We start from the raw sequence: 22,993 nt of genomic DNA, 5'->3' as shown, positions 1-22,993 counted from the left end.
TCCACCTCTACGCAGACAACACCATTCTGTACACATCTGGCCCTCCTTTGGACACTGTGTTAACAAACCTCCAGACGAGCTTCAATGCCATACAACACTCCTTCCGTGGCCTCCAACTGCTCTTAAATGCAAGTAAATCTAAATGCATGCTCTTCAACCGATCGCTGCCTGCACCCGCCCGCCCGTCTAGCATCACTACTCTGGACGGTTCTGACTTAGAATATGTGGACAACTACAAATACCTAGGTGCCTGGTTAGACTGTAAACTCTTCTTCCAGACTCACATTAAGCATCTCCAATCCAAAATTAAATCTAGAATCTGCTTCCTATTTCGCAACAAAGCATCCTTCACTCATGCTGTTAAACATACCCTCGTAAAGCTGACTATCCTACCGATCCTTGACTTTGGTGAAGTCATTTACAAAATAGCCTCCAACACTCTACTCAGCAAATTGGATGTTGTCTGTCACAGTGCCATCCATTTTGTCTCCAAAGCCCCATATACTGCCCACCACTGCGACCTGTATGCTCTCGTTGGCTGGCCCTCGCTTCATATTCGTCGCCAAACCCACTGGCTCCAGGTCATCTATAAGTCTTTGCTAGGTAAAGCCCCGCCTTATCTCAGCTCACTGGTCACCATAGCAGCACCCACTCAGCTATATTTCACTGGTCATCCCCAAAGCCAACTCCTCTTTTGGCCACCTTTCCTTCCAATTCTCTGCTGCCAATGACTGGAACGAATTGCAAAAATCACTGAAGCTGGAGTCTTATCTCTCCCTCACTAACTTTAAGCATCAGCTGTCAGAGCAGCTTACCGATCATTTCCCCTGTACACAGCCTATCTATAAATAGCCCATCCAACTACCTCATCCCCATATTGTTATTTATTTTTTTGCTCCTTTGCACCCCAGTATCTCTACTTGCACATTCATCTCCTGCACATCTATCATTCCAGTGTTTAATTGCTAAATTGTAATTATTTCACCGCTGTGGCCTATTTATTGCCTTACCTCCCTAATCTTACTACATTTGCACACACTGTATATAGACTTTTCTATTGTGATATTGACTGTACGTTCGTTTATCCCATGTGTAACTCTGTGTTGTTTGTGTCGCACTGCTTTGCTTTATCTTGGCCAGGTCCCAGTTGTAAATGAGAACTTGTTCTCAACTGGCCTATCTGGTTAAATAAAGAAAAAAAGAAAAGAAAAGAAAAATAACAAATTCTTAATTACAATGACGGCCTACCCGCGCCAAACCTGGGCCAATTGTGCACTGCCTTATGGGACTCCTAATCACGGCCGGTTGTGATACAGGCTGGATTCAAACCAGGGTCTGTAGTAACACCTCTAGCACTTAGACTGCTGCGCCACTCAGGACCCCCATGGAAACCATGTGTTTGATACCGTTCCATTCTCTTAATTCTAGCCACCACTGGTCATTAGCAGATCAGCTAATTGCGAATGCTCTGTTTCGTGTAATACAACATACATTGTTTCCTGCTAGATGCTTAATTCTCATAGCACACCTTGGAAAACCAGTGTGATTTATGTCTCTCGCCACAGTAATGCTGCACAGCCGTTGTTTAAAAGCAATTACTGCCATGTGCACTGGTGGCACGCTTTATAAAGTAGACCTTAAGCATCTGCTCATATATCCTTGTGTTAAGGAGCTGAGCAAACAAGTTTTCTGAACCAAAAGTGTTCAAAACCCAAAGTGTTTCTTAAATCTGAATATTTGTGATTTAAGAGAGTGTTGTGAAAACACTTTGTGGGGTTTCAGTGCATGTAAAAGGCTCCATGAAAACACAGACACAAAAAAAACATATCTCTCATACAATCAAATGATTAAGAAATGCAAATGATTTATAGCCTAAATATTGATTGATGATGAGGGCATGTGGAGAATATTTTTTGGGAATTCCACTTTCATTTTTTCCCAGTGATTTATTTCGACAGATTAGAAACAGGAGTAGACAGAGAAGGCCTGAAAGTGGGACAGGTGGAAGTGGGAATTGAACCATTGAGGCAGTAAGATGGTACATTTCATTTGAATTTCACAGAAATGTTACACACTGAACCACACAGCCGCACTATATTTTTTTCTCCGGAGTGAATTGAAATGGACCAACAAAAAAAAAAGTACTTAATAAAAGTGAATGCAAGTAATTTCATTGATTTGTTCATTTCATTTGATCAAAAAACGTAAGAATAAATCCAATTTAATATGTTGCTCAAAATGTAAGTATATTTTATGAGGATAACCAAAGATTTAAAATTGAGTGATTGAACTCATTGGGAGTCTGTTTTTAATCTCTTTGCACTTCTTATCTTGCATGTGGCTCTGTTTTTAGAGGATGTTGGGTAATTCAAAAATGTTTACACAATGTTTGAAGAAAGACAAATATACTTCTATATTAATATTAGCTTGTTGCGCCATGAGGTGTAATGGATCATGATGAACAGACATCAAAACCCTCAGGAAAATGACATTCAATGATGAGAGTGACCCATTCCCACATTTACCATTTTTGATGGTAGCGGCAAATACAGTATCCTGCCATGCTTGTTGTAAAACCTCTAGTTAATGTTGGTGGAAGGAGCACTGTGCTCAGCAATGCCTGCCAAAATGGGTTAATCGGGCAAATTATCAGATACATAAATCAAGTGTAAACATTCAAATATTCCAGAAACACCAAAATAGTATTAAGAAGCTTAGAATGTATCTAATTCTGCACTAAACAGAACTCGAAACACCTCAACAATGTTTTCAACATTTCCCAGTAGGGCTCCCTGTCCCTGGCAAGGTGTTGCACACTTGATTAAGTGGTGTTACAACACACCATGTAATGTTTCAAAACATCTCAGGATAATGTGTTTCAATACTCCAGCAAAGTTAAGGTTTAGTCTCCTTTGTGTTGGTGGCAGCTCAGTTGCCACTCGTTTTGGTGTTACAAAGCACATCATTTGAACGGTGTATCCCAGAAATAAGATGTCACAGTGTGTGTGATGGAGAGTGAGTAGTGGTCCTGTCCTCACTCATTTGGAGTGAGAGGAGGATGGGGGCACCTCTGGCTGGAGCACCAACAATGTGGCCCTCCAGGGGCCCACAGGGAGAGGCACAGAGCCCTCAGGCATTCAAGCGTCCCTCCCTGCTCCAGCCTCTCCAGATCCAGCCCAGCTCACACACGCGCACACACACACACACACACACACACACACACACACACACACACACACACACACACACACACACACACACACACACACACACACACACACACACACGCACACACACACACACACAGGCATGCACATACGCTCACACACACACACACAATAGGGATGTTAATCGGTTAGCCTCCAAATATTTATTTGACCTGTCATGCTTATCGTTCTATAGGTTAATTTGCATAATTTTGTGGAATTAAATTGGCGCGTGTGTATTTTCGTTAGTCATCATGAATTTTATTTATCACACGCTCACAGCAACAGAGCCTAGTTTGAGGAGCAGAATAGTCTACCACCTGTAAGATATCGCGAGAGTAGCTCCTCAAAATGTCTGCTTTTGTGAGCCCAATCATTACGCAACAAATAACAATTCTAAATGCAATCGCTTGTGAAAAACTTTGGTGGCCAAGATTAAAAAGGAGATATTTTTATTTATCAATCTCAACTCGTAAAGCGCGCATCCCATTCGCCATTCGGTTGCATAGGCTATAGCCGGCCTACCGTTGACTATCAGAGCATCACCCACCACTTTGCAATATGAGCTTGAGGCAGTATAATTATTTGAAACCAGAATGTTTTACTTTACATCAAATAATGAGGCATGTCTTACCTCACTTCAAAGTAGCCTTGCGAAAATCCATCCATAGAAACGTGGAGGCAGACTTCCTCATGCCATTTTAACCCGTTCTATTGGTTTTCATATCAACTTTCTTTCTTTGTCCTGAAGCCAAAGGCACAATCCTAGTCATATTAGCAACCTTTCATTGTAGTTGCTAAATTTCTAACTGAGATTTTAATCTCTGTGACATATGGAACTGCTCGCATTAGGTGCGCAGTTTAATACAGTTTTCCGCGAATTGCATTTTGGCAAATGTTTGAAAATGACGTTTTATTAGCTGCTTCATTACAGGAGTTGCATGTTCAATAATAGACTATAGCATTTTGACTGTAAGATGTTAGGCTTGCTATTGTTGCATGTTTCAATTAAGCTCTTTAATGAAAAATGTTCAGTCCTTGTATGCATGCATAGTATCAGAGAGGAAGAGGGCGAAGTATCAGAGAGAAGTTTCAATGCGCTTATTTTGGGCCTAAGCTTGTCGCCTGCCTTCCCGCCTTGGGACGACTCCAATTGTTAGGGCGGAAACATAAGCATCTCGTCAATATATATAGAGCTCTGATAGTATTTTCTGTTGGTCGTATCATTTAATAAAAAAAATTTTTTTTTACCATTTGTTGACCGGTTAATGAGGGTCAGTTATTCGGCAGCAAAATTTACCGAAATGTGCCTTTTTTAACACACATAGTATTGTTTAACCAACCTTGTGGGGACACACAATTGATTCCCGTTCAAAATCCTAATTTCTCCTAACCGCCCAAACCCTAACCTTAACCCTCACCCTAACCTTAACCCCGAAACCTAACCTTAACCATAAACCTAACCTAGCTCCTAAACTTAAACAGGTAGCCTAGTGGGGCGGCAGGTAGCCTAGTGGTTAGAGTGTTGGGCCAGTAACCGAAAGGTTGCTAGATTGAATCCCAGAGCTGACAAAGTACAAATCTGTCGTTCTGCCCCTGAACAAGGCAGTTAATCCACTGTTCTTAGGCCGTCATCTTAAATAATAACTTGTTCTTAACTGATTTGCCTAGTTAAATAAGGGTTAAGAAACATTTTTTTAACACTAATTCTAACCTCGACCCTAAACCCCCTAGAAATATACTTTTTCCTTGTGGGGACCGACAAAATGTCCACAGTTGGTCTAAATTTTGTTTACTATGTCCACACACACTAACATGTCTACACACACACACACATAGGCCTTTAGTGTGAGGCAGGCAGCAGCGGACTGTCAGCCACAGTGACATCTACAAAAAGCCTGACCAGACTGCAGCATACAGGAAGACAACGGGAAAGCACTCAGGCTCCTGTGTGTGTGTGTGTGTGTGTGTGTGTGTGCGTGCGTGCGTGCGTGCACTGTAAAACAAAAAGTATACGTTGATTCAATGTACAATAGTAAGGCAACCATCTGCAATAGGATTGGTACTTTGCTCAGCAAAATAGCTGTAGACTTTACTGTGAAATGCTTACTTACAAGCCCTTAACCAACAATGCAGTTCAAGAAAGAGAGTTAATAAAATATTTACTAAATAAACTCAAGAATGATCAAATCAATCAAAAAGTATGACAGGAAACGTACATAACAATAACGAGGCTATATACAGGGGGTAACGGTACCGAGTCAATGTGCAGGTTAGTCGAGGTCATTTGTAAAGTGACTATGCATAGATAATAAACAGCGAGTAGCAGCAGTGTAAAAACAAAGAGGGGGGCGGGGTGGTCAATGTAAATAGTCCGGGTGGCCATTTGATTAGTTGTTCAGCAGTCTTATGGCTTGGGGGTAAAGCTGTTAAGGAGCCTTTTGGTCCTAGACTTGGTGCTCCAGTACCTCTTGCCGTGCGGTAGCAGAGAGAACAGTCTATGACTTGGGTGACTGGAGTCTTTGACAATTTTTTGGGCCTTCCTCTGACACCACCTAGTATAAAGGTCCTGGATGTCAGGAAGCTTGGCCCCAGTGATGTACTGGGCCTGCCAGGTCTCTGACATCATCCCTATAGGCTGTCTCATCGTTGTCGGTGATCAGACCTACCACTGTTGTGTCGTCAGCAAACTTAATGATGGTGTTGGAGTCGTGCTTGGGTTAAGTGCCTTGCTCAAAAGCACATTGACAGACTGAGTGGCCAAATTGTAAGGCAACAACTGCAATATTATTGTGAGTTTGCTCAACCTTTTGGCTTATAGCTGAACCCATATTCTGAACCCATATAAGTTGAATTGTGTGTTCACTCAACTTTGAATCTTAGGTTGAGTGAACCTACAATTCAACCTGAACATTTATTCTAACTTATTTGCTTATTTCCCAGTGTGCATTGCGTTTATAGTGAATTGTAGTTACCACCCATGACTGTATTTGTTAGTGACAGACACATGGTTGTTTTATTCAACAGCTTTCAATCATATTGCCTTCACAAAGTGAGTGTTTAAGTTAGCTTTAAAATGCAACTCTTTATGACAAAGTCTTTCTTTGTTTGGCTAATGCAGTGGTATGAAACTCCTGGTTTACAGGCCACATCAAGCCTGCAAGTCACATTATGCTGGCTTGCAAAGTGATGAGTAATTGCTATTGAAATCCATCCAGAGTGGGGATATCCAACAATCTGAACTTTGTAGGAGACATTGAATTTTGAAACTCCGTTTAAATCAGCGACTAAAAGAAGCAATTAGGGTTAAGTACCTTGCTCAAGAGCACATTGACAGATCATTTTGGAGATTTGAAACAGCAACCTTTCGGTAACTGGCCCAGCACTCTTAACCGCTAGGCTACCTGTCGCCCTATAAACTGGAGCAGCCATCTCAGTAAGTCCAACTACTAACAGATTGAATTAGTTTAGAAAATTGCATGTTGTTTGTGTAGCATAAGATAAATCAACCAATCAAAGTACATGCAAACGCAGTTATTGAAACAGACAATTAAGAAAATAGACCTGCAATAGTGCATGCTGGGAAATTTGATAATGATGGGAGTGGTTTTGAGCAAGCATGAATTTGTTTTTTTTTAAATGACAGTGCAAATGCACATGAGTATGTATGCGTATGAATCACTGAGAGATTGTGGTCACACCATAGCCTTAGACTAAATGACCGAAGGCCCTGGAGGTTCAGAGCTCTCTAATAGCTCCTTTCCTATCTATGACATTCTATATCTAACACCACACAAGCTCTCTTCCTATCTATCACATTATACTGTATATCTACCACACATGTTCTGCTGCCCTCTCCGGCCAATCACCTGCCCCCAATCCAACATGTTGTCTCAAGCACCCAGTCAGTCTTCCTCCCTCCTCTCCTTCATATCCTGCTAAACCCCCGGTCACAATTCACCCAGGTACCCTACATCTCCCATACTCCCTCTTTTCTCCTTCCATGCAAATCTATTAGGCTAGAAGAATGAAAGTCCACCTTGGACACTTTTGGTTTCTGTGGAGTCCTGTAGGGGACTATGAAGACAATACAACCACTACACACACTTTCCCTTAGTTTAGTTCCCCAATGTTGTGACACTTATTTAGACAAGTTGTGAGTCCTCCCTCCTGTAGACATGGAGAGACACACACACGTCCTATGTGTTTTGCCAACACACCCCTATAGCACTGCACTTGGATGGCCCGTGAACTTTTACCCCGCAACTTTTCCTCCCCTCTGCACTAAGTATGTTTTCTGATTGTTTTGTACATGTCTTTGTGTCTTTTGGATTCCTCAAAATCCCTGAATATTCTATAAACCCTTGTGTACAAGGCTTCTCTCTGGTGAGGTATGGGGTGTAGGTCTCTCTAACTTGTGTTTCCCGTTTCCTGTATGTGTGTGTCTGTTGCCCCCTGCAGGTGAGCGAGGTGGAGGTAAACGGGCAGATCGAGGCAGTGTGCGAGTCCGTCTTCAGTGAGATGGAGTCCCAGGCGGTGGATGCCCTGGACCTCCCCATGTCGGGCTGCTTCCGTATGCGAAGTCATAGCTACGTCCGTGCCATCGAGAAGGGTTCTTGCTCCCAAGATGAGGAGGGCATGGTGGGGGGCAACATGAGGGCTATCCCACCCCCCCGGACGACCACCACCGTTAGGACCATCCAGAGCAGCACAGGTCAGTCACACGCACGCACACACTCACTCACACTGTACACACACAAACACACACATTATGGGCCATAGCGATACAACAAAACTTTAGCTACCTAGCAGTTCAACCCAGACTCTAGGTACAACACATGCAGTATTGAAACCATGCATACGTACAGTATTTGTCCATATTTGCATATGAAATGTATACAATGTACAGTGCGGTCCGGAATGATTGGATCCCTTGATAAAGATGAGCAAAAAGAGAGTACATAATTGTATAATTTGATACTAACACAATTGCTCATGTATTATACATAGACATGTATATAATGCATTATGCATGTACTATTGCACTGCTAATGTAAAGGGACATTGATTGGATTAGCGTTGCATGTGTAAATACACTGACAGCTTAGTCCATACAGTACAGGTCTTCTTTTATACTGTAGACATCTCAGCGGTGGGCAGAGGAGTTGAGGGCTGACACGCACACACACACACACACACACACACACACACACACACACACACACACACACACACACACACACACACACACACACACACACACACACACACACACACACACACACACACACACACACACACACACACAGAGCCTCAGAACATCTCCTTATAAATATTAGATCCCCTCTGTGCAGAACTGTGTCTGTATCTCTACTGGGCCTACCTTTAAGAGATTGTTCCTGCTGATCGAAGTCTATATGGGGCCCTTATTTTAGCGCCCCGCCTCTCGTCCAGTAAAGCATTGAACTAGAACATTAGTGCATGGGCTGCATGCAGTATTGATGTTGAGTGGTGTTGGCGTTCCGAGTTAACTTTGTCTATTTTTTCCTCCATAAAAATTCCCCATCTTGCATTGTAGCCATGCAGAGACAGAGCCTGAGCGCATTCATCTCTCTCTCCCCCTCCCACACTTCCCTTCCCTCTCTCTCTTTCCCTCTCCCCTCTCTCTCGCTCTCTTTCTTTAATTATCCCGATTAAAAGGCAGTTCTTTCTTCCGCCCAGCCGACGAGGTTACAGTCGGCTAATTAAAACCATTTAGCGCAGATTGTAAGGATGGCAAAACCTGTTCAGTCCAGTTAAAGGCAATCCTCGTGATTCAGAGCAAACATTAATTTAGTGCCATTTCAAATTCTGCTCCGTTGATTCCCTTTTCCCTCCCAAGGCAGCGGAGGATAACAATGTATTTTACTAAGTCAGTGGGAAGAGTATGAGGTAAGGTCATCCGGAGATTCGCCACATGTTTATTCAAAATAAACACACAATTATAAGGCGGTGAAGGCTGGAGGAGGAATTTGATGTTTGCGTTTCTTGTTTGGGTAATATTGATCTCTGTGAGGAGAGATTTGTGATCGAGGGCAGCACCTCCCGGACTCTAGTAGGGTACATCCCAAATGGCACCCTATTCCCTGCATAGTGCAACACTTGGGCCCTGCCCTACTTTTGAGTAGTGCACTATATAGGGAATAAGGTGCCATTCGGAACACAGAGCTCTAGTCACGGAGGAAGAGGAGGCGAGAGGGACATCATTCATCACATCAAGTGCTATTGGCATGAACTCTACTGCTGGTGGGCCAGATGTCTGGTCTGGTCTGGTCTGGGAGCAGGAGACAGATAAAACATGATCAAGTACAGGTGGGATTTGATCATGTTTGTCATGCAGACACAAACACACACACACTTATGTGCACACACACACACACATTTGTGTGCGCACACACAGACACGCACGTTATTTAGTTTCAGTTTTAGTGTTAGTGTTAGGGACAGAAATCATGCGTGGGAGGCTAGGAGCCATTGGGGTTGTATAGTTTTGTGTGTTTTTGGGGATGTCACTTCTTGCAACTGGAGTGCAGTAATACATAAGGTCATAGGTTAGCTTAGGTTTAAGTCAATCTCAGTGTGATTTAAAAGGAATAACATCAAGACTGGTTAAAATAAAAGATGGTGGAAGGAATCTCTCGCCCATGTCTACACAAATTCAATGCTTTTTAACTTTAGTAGTACGTAAGAAGAATTAAGATAGCTGCCCAGGTGATTTTTTTCCCCCCTGATAGCTAGTGATAGCGATGAACAAGCTAGGCATAATCTGAAACATCGCCATCTCCAAGCTGCATTTACCTGCCAGATTCAACAGCTTGAAAATCCCAACAGCTTGAAAAAAACAACAACAGCTTGACAACCCCAATAGCTTGAAAACTAAAACTGAACATAATACATTAAGGGTTTCATTGTATTTGAGTTAGTTTTGGAGTCAAAGATAATAGTTTCGGTATAGTTTTAGTTTGTTAATAAAAAAAATGTCAGAACTATTTTTATTTATAGTTTCCTATATTAACTTTGCTCCACACCCACACACAAGCATCCACCAACACCCCCGCACACACACACACACACACACACACACACACACACACACACACACACACACACACACACACACACACACACACACACACACACACACACACACACACAGCTGCCTGGAAGTCGATCAATATTAATTTGCTGAGGATGTAAAGGCAACACCCTCCTGCCCCAGACAAACAGACAGACAGCATGTAGTTGGTAGCTGGGGGCTGAGGGATGACTGGCGGAAGCAGCAACAGCTGTTGGCCATTTAATTCACATCAATTTAGGCGACCCAGATTGAGTCATGTGATCATGTGATCATGTGACAACTGGAACTGTATGGTGAGCCTGGAGCGCTTCGTTAGAAAGCGGTGTAGTTTGTTATCGACGACAGCCTTTGGTTGTGGCAGTGCTCTGTGCTTTGATTGGGTGTTTGATTGGTTCTGTGATGGTAAACTTTGATTTGACTTGCTGTGTGTCTCAGTCTGATAGACCCCTGGCCTTAATTCACTGCAGGGGATTCTGGGTCGATCTAAGTTGAACACGTCTCCATAGAGAGAAGAAAGGAAGAAGAGAGAGAGAGGGAGACTTGAGAGAAAGCGAGGAGAGAGGTAGAGGGTGTGGTGTCAGTCATAACATTATTAAGCACTAAAAAGCCAGGCGCAGTAGGGGATTGGCCCAGATTACTGTCATGGTGCTGGCACTTTGTAATTCCTCACTTCTCCCCTCCTAAGTCCTTGCTCACGTTAAATAATTGTCTACTTCTTTTTCCTCCTTTCTCACTCTGCGTTCACGGACGCATGCACACAGGCAGGTGGGCAGGGCACGCACGTATGCACTAACACACACACACAAACACACAGGTTGCAGAGGGTGCCATGGTGTGAAGGAGCCTGCATGCAGCCCCTGCAGGTTCAGAGATAAGATACATATATGTAGCAGACTAAACTCCCCACTGAATGACATGAATGCTAAATGGTGTTCAGAAAGAACGTGGCATGTGACAGTGTTGCTGTCAGAATTTGTCCTTCAGGCAGTAGAACACATAATAGATGGAAACAGTGATGTACAGTATTGTAGTGAACGGCGATAGCCAACCCCGCTTGTGGGGTTCAAACACCAGACCGTAGGCAAACTTGCTAACCACTGCTCCAACCGGGTTAATCCACTTTGGGGGAGATGGTAACCAGTCTACCAAGGCAAGGGTTGCTCCAGTATGTTGTGTAGAACTCATGAAAATGTATTCCAAAGCCAGGAGTCTGTTCTGTTTCCACCAAAGATGCCAGTTAGAAGGGCAGCAGCATAGTTGATATCACTGGTTGTGTCGCAAATGCCACCATATTCCCTATACACCGTGCACTACTCCAGAGACCTACGGGCCCTGGTCGAAAGTAGTGCACTATAAAGGAAATAGGGTGCCGTGTGGGATGATGCATCTCACAGTAAGTACTAGTTAGGTAGATTCATGCTGACAATCAAAGGTAGTGGGTCTCTCTGAACGAGACGTACCGCAGTGTCTCCCTAGCAGACACTAGGCGTGTCCCAAAAGGCACCCTATTCTCTAGATAGTTCACTACTTTTGAGCAGCGCTCTATAGGATTCCCTGTGGGCCCCGGTCAAAAGTAGTGCACTATACAGGGATTAGAGTGCCATTTTGGGACACAGAAGTGTTTAGCTCTGTATCACTCACTGGGCTCAGGTTGGATTTGCTCTCAATGTCATTCTGTTGAATTACAGGATTAGGTAGTAGGACAGTCTTTCTCACTCACTCAGTCTTTTAGACAGAAGCACACAGAGAGGCTCATGTCGGGACAAAATAGTATTTATTGCACACTCTATATCTATCTATCTTGCTCATCCTGAGTGCTGTGAGCAGACAGTAATGTTATTTTTGGAAGGTTATAGAAGGGGAAAAGAACCCAAATATGCTTTTTGCCGTAAATATCAGTTCATACAACACCTCTGAGCAGTCAAGTTTTGACTGTGCCGTGATGATAAAACCCACACCTGCAGACTAAGGCTCGGCCACACAGAGACTCATGAAAAAGGAGGAAATAGCATTCATAAAAAAAATACAAAAAATTCTCCGTCAAATCACCCAATTTGCATAGAAATACGGACAATTTGTGCACGGACAGTTCATGCATCCATCAACGGATGACTCACATTAAAAAAAACATTGGCTCACACAAAATGTCTGTCATCATACAGACATTATGGAACATGCATTCTTCTTCCCTTCCCTCTTTCTCCTCTGAGAGTGTTCCAGAGAGAAGCCATCCTAAAGAAGCAAGAGAAGCAGACATGCAATAAAAACCCTCTCACACACAAACACACTCACGAACACAAAACACACCGAGTCCCGGACAGGTGGAGCACAAAGCATCGACATTTCACAAGTTAGCTGCTGGGAGGCATACAGAGAATGTGTGCCAAATTGCACCCTATTCCCTTTATAGTGCACTACGTTTGACCAGGGCAGGGTCAAAAAGAATGCACTCTGAAGGGAATAGGGTGCCATTTGGGACGTAGGCAGGGTGAGTGAAAAAGTTTGGCACAGTGGTGAATATTGCATGTCGTCTGTCAAGGATGGAAAGAGGAGATGGAAGTTGCGCAGTACCAGAAGGGAATTTTGGTTCAAAGCACACAAAAAAAAGTCACATTCTGACCACAAGACGCAGCTGCTAATCTATCGTTAAACCCACCTACCACACTGCAATCCTTATGACTATGTATGATCATTTTGACCCTCAAAGCAGAAGAAAGGAATTCAAAATAAGGGTGGATCTTTTGATCTATTCTGTTAAAAAATGTAGTGTTTAATTGATGCTCTCTCCCACTTCACTTTTCCCTCAGTAATATCAGGTACAGTTCCTTGCGTCCCAAAAGCCAGCCTGTTTCCTATGTAGAGCACTGCTTTTCACCAATGGAGTGCTGGGAAAATTGTTTGAGCGATATAGCAAATAGGGTGCCATTTGGGACACAAGTCTGTCCTGGGATAGGAATGTTGGTCATGGCATCAGCTCCTTGGGATTGGTTTAATAAAGCTGTGGTGATTCTTCTCTTAAATCTGCGGAAAAAATCCATACCAATCTGGTAATGTGAGGATTTAAACCGCCTTAAACCCCCAGTCTCCTTCTACACTGGTTCGCCTCCAGTCAAATCTTACACCACTTACATCCTACATCTGTCTTCACTTATCCTGGCTGCCTCCCAGAGCCCAAATCAGTGGTGCACTATGTTGGGAATAGGGTGCCATTTGAACCGCAGCCCTGTTCTTCTGTTTAATCTTGTTGGTAGATAGAAGGCTGCTCATCCCCTCTCCTCATTCCTTCATCACCTTCCTCTACATCTGACAGAAAAAAATAGCTTTCCTAGTACGGAGTAATTAGAGGCGTAAAATCAGGTATTCCTTCACTGTGAGGTGACCTTCAATTAAAGCTACTTCTGCATGCAGGTCTAAAGCTAGGTAAATCTGCCACCGTGTATCCAGGGCCCTGGTTAAAAGTAGGGCACTATATAGGGAATAGGGTGCCATTTGGGACACAACTTTTTTCTCCTACCCTGTTTCAATGAGAGAGTCTGCTTCCTGATTTTGTATTGAACTACCATGGGATTCCTGTGGCCTTCAATTAGTCAGTAGCCCTTTGCTGTACTAAAATGGTGAACGCCTGTTCTTGCATCAGAGAGCTACTTTGTCACAATACATAACCGAACAGTGTTAATAAGCAGAATGCGAATTATACCTTGACATTCGGGGGTCTTTGCTGGTCAGGTGTATTTGTTTGAAGGATCAGTATGATGTGCAATTAATAGATTGTTTTAATGTGAAATTAATATGGTTGATTTAAGGTTAGGGTGAAGTGCAGTGAATAGTGTCACTTTTTAGGATGTCAATATAAATGAATGTATGATGGTTGTTTGTAATTTTGTCTTGTGTTATTGTTTTTACCATCGAGGACCAATTTGGGAACAAGCGTTTTGATTAATACTTTCAAGTGATATTCTCTGGGTCCACATTTGTTGTGTCTGTGTCCGTTGCCCAAAATAAATTAAATTCAATTCAATACCTGCACATGTTGGTCCACTCCAAAACAATTCCAGCATCCAAACAGTGCACTGCCCGCCCGCCATTTAATGAATGGAAAGAGACACAAAACATCAAAAAGTACAATTACATTCGACGATTGCCATTAGGGCTACACTTTTGTATCCTGAATTAATTGGTGTCTTGCTGTAAAAATGATTTTTTGTAGAAAGAAAAGACAGGACACCTAAAAGTGTACTGAAATACAGGAATGTCCCGGGATGACAAGTGGTGGGGGAGTTACTTTTATTTGGAATAAACTTTTATTTTAATATTTACCACTGTAGCAGTACAAATTGCATTTTAAACAAATAGGAGAATGGTTAAATTAGCATTATTTAGAGACCCCCTCCAAGTTAGATTTTTGTTGCATTTTGGGGGTCTCATCTCTCATTCAGGGGGGTTGAGTCCCCTCTGGCCCCCTGTAATTTGCACTCTGTCCATAAGGTTTAAATACAGTGTTACGGAAAGTCTTCAGACCCCTTGACTTTTTCCACATGTTGTTACGTTACAGCCTAATTCTAAAATGGATTAAATCAATCTAGCCTAATTCTAAAATGGATTAAATCAATTTACACACAATACCCCATAATGACAAAGCAAAAACAGGATTTTAGAAATGTGTGCAGAAATGTCACATTTACATAAGTATTCAGACCCTTTACTTAGTACTTTGTTGAAGCACCTTACAGCGATTACAGCCTTGAGTCTTCTTGGGTATGACGCTACAAGCATGGCACACCTGTATTTGGGTAGATCTCCCATTATTTTCTGCAGATCCTCTCAAGCTCTGTCAGGTTGGATGGGGAGCGTCGCTGCACAGCTATTTTCAGGTCTCTCCAGAGATGTTCGAACATGTTCGTCCGGGCTCTGGCTGGGCCACTCAAGGACATTCAGAAACTTGTCCCAAAGCCACTCCTGCGTTGTATTGGCTGTGTGCTTAGGGTCGTTGTCCTGTTGGAAGGTACACTTTAACTCCAGTCTGAGGACCTGAGCGCTCTGGAGCAGGGTTTCATCAAGGATCCCTCTGTACTTTGCTCCGTTCATCTTTCTCTCGAACCTGACTCGTCTACCAATCCCTGCCGCTGAAAAACATCCCAGCAGCATGATGCTGCCACCACCATGCTTCACCGAAGGGATGGTGCCAGGTTTCCTCCAGACGTGTGTTAAAAGATTTTATAAAGGTTTAAGATAAATGATTAAATAATTCTACCCGGAAAATTAACCATTAAGGATTAGAGGTTTTGTAGCATGGACAAAGAGTAATTAAAAATAATAAACACAGGTCCAACTAGGTTGGACCTGGGAAGAGAGGAATGTATGTGTGTGCCGAAAGAAAACAAAGAGGAGCCTTAACCTATGTTTGAACCGACCCGGCTATAAGTCTGGGGAGATAAGATAGGAAAGGGAGAGCCCCTCCAGGTTTCCCTTATCTGGGGGGGGGGGGCTGGAACTGTCAGCTGGGTAGTGATCAACTGTGGTGAGAATTGTAGAGAAGTAGATAGCTCTCCTAATGTTAGTGTGTATGTATGTGTGTATGTTAAGAGAATGTTATAAAGGGAACATCATTGTATATGCACAGGAGCGCTCTCGTAAATAAATGTTCTGACTATCGTAGCTGGGTCTCCGTCTGATTCATTTCAACCAGTTTCCTACAAATTCTGGGTTTCAGGCTGAGTAGTTAATTGAATTGGGTTTATGAACATCGAGAACATAATTCTCGTGACACGTGACACTTGGCATTCAGGGCAAAGCGTTCAATCTTGGTTTCATCAGACCAGAGAATCTGGTTTCTCATGGTCTGGGTCCTTTAGGTGCCTTTTGGCAAACTCCAAGTGGGCTGTCATGTGCCTTTTACTGAGGAGTGGCTTCCGTCTGGCCACTCTACCACAAAGGCCTGATTGGTAGAGTGCTAGAGAGATGGTTGTCCTTCTGGAAAATTCTTCCATCTCCACAGAGGAACTCTGGAGCTCTGTCGGAGTGACCATTGGGTTCTTGGTCAACTCCCTGACCAAGGCCCTTCTCCCACGATTGCTCAGTTTGTCTGGGCGGCAACTCTAGGAAGAGTCTTGGTGGTTCCCATCTTCTTCCATTAAAGAAAGATGGAGGCCACTGTGTTCTTGGGGACCTTCAATGCTGCATACGTTTTTTGGTACCATTCCCCAGATCTGTGCATCGACACAATCCTGTCTCGGAGCTCTACAGACAATTCCTTTGACGTCATGGCTTGGTTTTTGCTCTGACATGCACTGTCAACTTTGGGACCTTACATAGTCAGGTATGCGCCTTTCCAAATCATGTCCAATCAATTGAATTTATTGCAGGTGGACTCCAATGAAGTTGTAGAAACATCAGGATGCACCTGTGCTCAATTTTGAGTCTCATAGCAAAGGGTCCGAATACCCAAATAAATAAGGTATTTCTGTTTTTTTTATTTGTAATACATTTGCTATAATTTCTAGAAACCTGTTTTGCTTTGTCATTATGGGCTATTGTGTGTAGATTGACGAGGGAATTTTATAAATTCCATTTTAGAATAAGGCTGTAACGTAACAAAATGTGGGAAAAGTCAAGGGGTCTGAATACTTTCCGAAGGCACTGTAGATGTATAATTTCAGCCAGTAGTTCTAAAAACAACACAGATATTTGTGTACTGCTACGTCACTTTAGGCGGTGCATGTGCCGGTGTGCATGTGTCGTGGGGCCACCGCTTATGTTCTAACATGACATTCTCTGTTTGTTTGGACTCCTTCTGATAACTATGATATTTTGTTGCAAAAAGGGTTTAGGAAAAAAAATACTTTTAATCTGATCTGCTGCATGAACATGGAGTTAGGCCTGTAATAAAGCTTCAAAATATACTTTTAGAGTCAACGTTATGTGAGTCCGTGTAAGTCTGTGTAAGAGTTGGTATTTGAGGTCAAGGCTGGTCAACACTGCCCCTAGGGGCTTGGTGTAGCATAGCGATTTTGGCAGTCCCCTGTCTCTGTTTATGGGGAACATGCTGTGAATTCCAACGTGTCTATGGCTGTGTCCCTGGCAGCCTTTTCCCTACGTAGCACACTACTTTTGACCAGAGCCCTATGGGCCTGGGTTAAACGTAATGCACTATATAGGGAAAATGGTGTGATTAGGGACTCTGAGAATGGCACATTGCCTCATCTTCTACTGCCTTGCAGTACAACTACCTCTATCAGAGCTAGAGGAAGGCAACAGGAGGTAGGAAGGCCATATTGAGAGTACATCAGTGAAGCTCTTTCAAAACTCCTTGTGATTATTGATACATGGAAGGCCTAATGTAGGGAGGAGCGTCTGTTATGACATTCAAAGACCCATCTCTCGGCTTCACGGTGTTGCCGTCAGTTACTGTGGATTGGCCATCTGCTAGCTCAGATATTTAAATGTGAGGGTCAAAGCTTTGGAAAGTCAAATATGTTACAGTATAGTTCACTCAATAAACCAAAATAATTTGATAGTTACCTGGTCAAAAAATCCTATAGAGATTTCATGGCTCTAAAATTTAGAGTCTAAATTATTTTGATTTAATACAGATTTCAAAATGCGTATTTTGAAAACAGAATAAACACTTTGACAAGTTTGTGTTGGTGTTTATTCTGTGAATGTTGATGATTACAGTACCAGTCAAAGGTTTGGACACACCTCCTCGTTCAAGGGTTTTTCTTTATCTTTACTATTTTCTACATTGTAGAATATGAAATATCACATATGGAATCATGTAGTAACCAAAAAAGTGTTGAAAAAAATCTAAATATATTGTATATTTTAGATTCTTCAAAGTAGCCGCCCTTTGCCTTGATGACAGCTTTGCACACTCTTGGCATTCTCTCAACCAGCTTCATGAGGAATGCTTTTTCAGCAGTCTTGGAGGAGTTCCCACATATGCTGAGCACTTGTTGGCTGCTTTTCCTTCACTTTGCGGTCCAACTCATCCCAAACCATCTCATTTGGGTAGAGGTCAGGTGATTGTGAAGACCAGGTCATCTGATGCAACACTCCATCACTCTCCTTCTTGGTCAAATAGCCCTTACACAGCCTGGAGGTGTGTTGGGTCATTGTCCTGTTGAAAAACAAATGATAGTCCCACTATGCGCAAACCAGATGGGATGGCGTATCGCTGCAGAACGCAGTGGTAGCCATGCTGGTTAAGTGTGCCTTGAATTCTAAATATATCACAGACACTGTCACCAGCAAAGCACCCCTACACCATCACACCTCCTCCTCCATGCTTCACGGTGGGAACCACACATGCGGAGATCACCTGTTCACCTACTCTGCGTCTCACAAAGACACGGCGGTTGGAACCAAAAATCTCAAATTTGGACTCTTCAGACCAAAAAGACAGATTTCCACCAGTCTAATGTTCATTGCTTGTGTTTCTTGGCCCAGGCAAGTCTTCTTCTTATTGGTGTCCTTGAATAGTGGTTTCTTTGTAGCAATTCGACCATGAAAGCCTGATTCACGCAGTCTCCTCTGAACAGTTGATTTTGAGATGTGTCTCAATCTGAGGCTGTTAATTTTAATGAATGTATCCTCTGCAGCAGCGGTAACTCTGGGTCTTCCTTTCCTGTGATGGTCCTCATGAGAGCCACTTTCATTATAGCGCTACGGTGGTTTTCGTGACTGCACTTGAAGAAGTTCTTAAAAAGTTCCTGATTGACTGACCTTCATGTCTTAAAGTAATGATTAACTGTCATTTCTCTTTGCTTATTTGAGCTGTTCTTGCCATAATATGGACTTGGTTTTTTATCAAATAGGGCTATCTTCTGAATACCAACCCTACCTTGTCACAACAACACAACTGATTGTCTCAAACGCATTAAGAAGGAAAGAAAGTCCACAAATTAACTTTTAACAAGGCACACCTGTTAATTTAAATGCATTCCAGGTGACATGAAGCTGGTTGTGAGAATGCCAAGAGTGTGCAAAGCTGTCATCAAGGCAAAGGGTGGCTACTTTGAAGAATCTAAAATATATTTGTTGAACACATTTTTGATTACTACCTGATTCTTATGTGTAATTGTTTAGTTTTGATGTGTTCACTATTATTCTACAATGTAGAAAATAGTAAAAATTAAAAATAAAACTTAAATGAGTAGGTGTGTCCAAACTTTTGACTGGTACTGTATATCTTGCCTGGCTACCTGTATATCTTTCCTGGCTACCACTCCTTGCTCCGGCCGAACGCTACGCCACGCCCACAGACTTTAGTTTGTTCTCCACAATGAGTATGGGATCTGAGTACCTCCCCGACCCTTCACAACACATTTGGGGCTGTCTGATTGTTCCAGAAACCGATGGGTTGGGCCAGAGCCAGAACACGTGGTCAAAGCGGCAGTTTGAAATTGTGTCATTGGCTTTGATACCCTGATTTGGTTAGAGATGATCCAATCACTGATGACTTTGTTTTGTACAATGCCCCTTGTGACCCTCATCATCACAAATGACTTCAATGATGTAGTGAACGACAGAGCAGCAGAAGAATTTAGTGTAAGCAGTGATGTAAAGTACTTAAGTAAAAATACTTTAAAGTACTACAGTACTTAAGTAGTTTTTTGGGGGGTATATGTACATTACTATTTATATTTAGCTTTTACTCCACTACATTCCTGAAGAAAATGATGTGCTTTTTACTCCATACATTTTCCCTGACATCCAAAAGTACTTGTTACATTTCAAATGCTTAGCAGGACAGGAAAATTGCCAATTCACACTCTTATCAAGAGAACATCCCTGGTCATCCCTACTGCCTCTGATCTGGTGGAGATCCCTACTGCCTCTGATCTGGTGGACTCACTAAACACAAATGCTTCATTTGTAAAGTGTTGGAGTTTGCCCCTGGCAAGCCGTAAAAACAATTAAAATAATTAGTCGTGCCTTCTGGTTTGCTTAATACAAGGAATGTGAAATTATTTATACTTTTACTTTTGATATTTAAATATATTTGAGCAATTACATTTAATACTTAGGTATATTTAAAATGAAAGACTTTTAGACTTTTACTCAGGTAGTATTTTACTGGGTGACTTTAAATTTACTTGAGTCCTTTTTATTAAAGTATCTTTACTTTTACTCAAGTATGACAATTAGGTACTTTTTCCACCACTTAGTGTGAGTCGTCAGGCTACATTATACAGTGGCTTGCGAAAGTATTCACCCCCCTTGGCATTTTTCCTATGTTGTTGCCTTACAACCTGGAATCAAAATAGATTTTTGGGGGGGGGTTTGTATCATTTGATTTACACAACATGCCTACAACTTAGAGGATGCAAAATATTTTTCATTGTGAAACAAGCAAGAAATAAGACAAAAAAAATGAAAACTTGAGCGTGCATAACTATTCACCCCCCAAAGTCAATACTTTGTAGAGCCACCTTTTGCAGCAATTACAGCTGGAAGTCTCTTGGGGTATGTCTCGATTAGCTTGGCACATCTAGCCCTGGGATTTTTGCCGTTCTTCAAGGCATATCTGCTCCAGCTCCTTCAAGTTGGATGGGTTCCCACAGATTCTCAATTGGATTGAGGTCTGGACTTTGACTAAGCCATTCCAAGACATTTAAATGTTTCCCCATAAACCACTTGAGTCTTGCTTTAGCAGTATGCTTAGAATCATTGTCCTGCTGGAAGGTGAACCTCCATGCCAGTCTCAAATCTCTGGAAGACTGAAACAGGTTTCCCTCAAGAATTTCCCTGTATTTAGCGCCATCCATCATTCCTTCCATTCTGACCAGTTTCCCAGTCCCTGCCGATGAAAAACATCCCCACAGCATGATGCTGCCACCACCATGCTTCACTGTGGGGATGGTGTCGTCGGGGTGATGAGAGGAGTTGGGTTTGCGAAAGACATAGTGTTTATCTTGATGGCCAAAAAGCTACATTTTAGTCTCATCTGACTAGAGTACCTTCTTCCATATGTTTCGGGAGTCTCCCACATGCCTTTTGGCAAACACTTTAAGCATTGGCTTTTTTCTGGCCACTCTTCTGTAAAGCAAAGCTCTGTGGAGTGTACGGCTTAAAGTGGTTCTCTTCTGTAAAGCCCAGCTCTGTGGAGTGTACGGCTTAAAGTGGTCCTATGGACAGATACTCCAATCTCCGCTGTGGAGCTTTGCAGCTCCTTCAGGGTTATCTTTGGTCTCTTTGTTGCCTCTCTGATTAATGCCCTCCTTGTCTGGTCCGTGAGTTTTGGTGGGCGGCCCTCTTTTGGCAGGTTTGTTGTGGTGCCATATTTTTTCCATTTTTTATAATGGATTTAATGGTGCTACGTGGGATGTTCAAAGTTTCTGATATTTTTTTATAACCCAACCCTGATCTGTACTTCTCCACAACTTTGTCCCTGACCTGTTTGGAGAGCTCCTTGGTCTTCATGGTGCCTCTTGCTTGGTGGTGCCCCTTGCTTAGTGGTGTTGCAGACTCTGGGGCCTTTCAAAACAGGTGTATAGGTGTATATATATACTGAGATTATGTGACAGATCATGTGACACTTAGATTGCACACAGGTGGACTTTATTTAACTAATTATGTGACTTCTGAAGGTAATTGGTTGCACCAGATCTTATTTAGGGGCTTCATAGCAAAGGGTGTGCGTACATATGCATACACCACTTTTCCGTAAAAAATAAAAATCATTTAAAAAAAATCATTTCACTTCACCAATTTGGACTATTTTGTTTATGTCCATTACATGAAATCCACATAAAAATCTATTTCAATTACAGGTTGTAATACAACAAAATAGGAAACACGCCAAGGGGGATGAATACTTTTGCAAGGCACTTTATCTGATACCCAATACTGTAACTTCCTCATCTGATACTGTTGTAAAGCATGTCTGACACTAGGGGGCAGATTTGAGAATATACTATGTAGGATGGTATTGCAATGCAATAAGGGATAACATTTCAAATTCCATTTATTAAAGAGCCATCTCAATTCACCTGTCACTGTCAACGGTGAAGTATAGCCTTATATGCCATCTGCCAATATCACTGTACTTTAACGTAGGCCTACCTAGTTGTCAGAGTTTGGTTGTAACAAACGGTCGTGTAAGGCTACATAACTTTAGTGACAAACTGCATTCAAAAAATCTAGTTTTTTGGGGGGGGCGACACCGTGTGCTGATAGCGCGAGCCGGGACAGCTTCTTTCCCACTGCATGTCTGTGAGTAGGGCAGAGGTGCGCAACGTTGGCACTGCTCACTGCTGCGCGTCCCTCCTGAAATCGAATCATAGGCTACACGAGGAAGAGAGAGGGCAAGCACCGCCACCAAATCAAAGAAGCTGTGGCTAGAGAGAGCGCGAAACGCCCTAAATCTGATGCCTTTTTCCTTCACTTCACCGTATTTCTGTAACTTGTTCGGTATGTGTGACCACTGGATACGCTTTTGTGAGTAATGTCTCTTCTTCTTCCTCTCTACTTATGAATGAGTTGTGTTTCTTCGTTCGTGTGATTCTGCCAGCCGGGAGGTGGCCTCTCGCCCATGCTAGAGTCTTTCTGCTTACTCATGCTTGATGAGAAGAGCATTAACAAAGGACTCGATTTATGATCTGATATGATATTGATATGACAAATCTGCGTATTTGTATATCATGTGGACCTTTTACATAAACCAACATGA

General features: G+C 42.5%; 1 protein-coding gene across 1 annotated transcript in view; it reads left to right on the top strand.

The window, feature by feature from the left end:
- The window catches only part of LOC120050422 (disks large-associated protein 1-like), a 130,824-nt gene that overhangs the window by 37,781 nt on the left and 70,050 nt on the right, over window positions 1-22,993 (top strand). The window contains exon 5 of the mRNA XM_038997012.1: window positions 7,668-7,920. Coding sequence (XP_038852940.1) covers window positions 7,668-7,920 — 253 coding nt within the window. The remainder of the gene's footprint in view (window positions 1-7,667; window positions 7,921-22,993) is intronic.

Source organism: Salvelinus namaycush, chromosome 7 (genome assembly GCF_016432855.1).
Source record: "Salvelinus namaycush isolate Seneca chromosome 7, SaNama_1.0, whole genome shotgun sequence".
Taxonomy (NCBI): domain Eukaryota; kingdom Metazoa; phylum Chordata; class Actinopteri; order Salmoniformes; family Salmonidae; genus Salvelinus; species Salvelinus namaycush.
The sequence above is the reverse complement of the archived record's forward strand: the minus strand, read 5'-3'. Positions and strand labels throughout refer to the sequence as shown.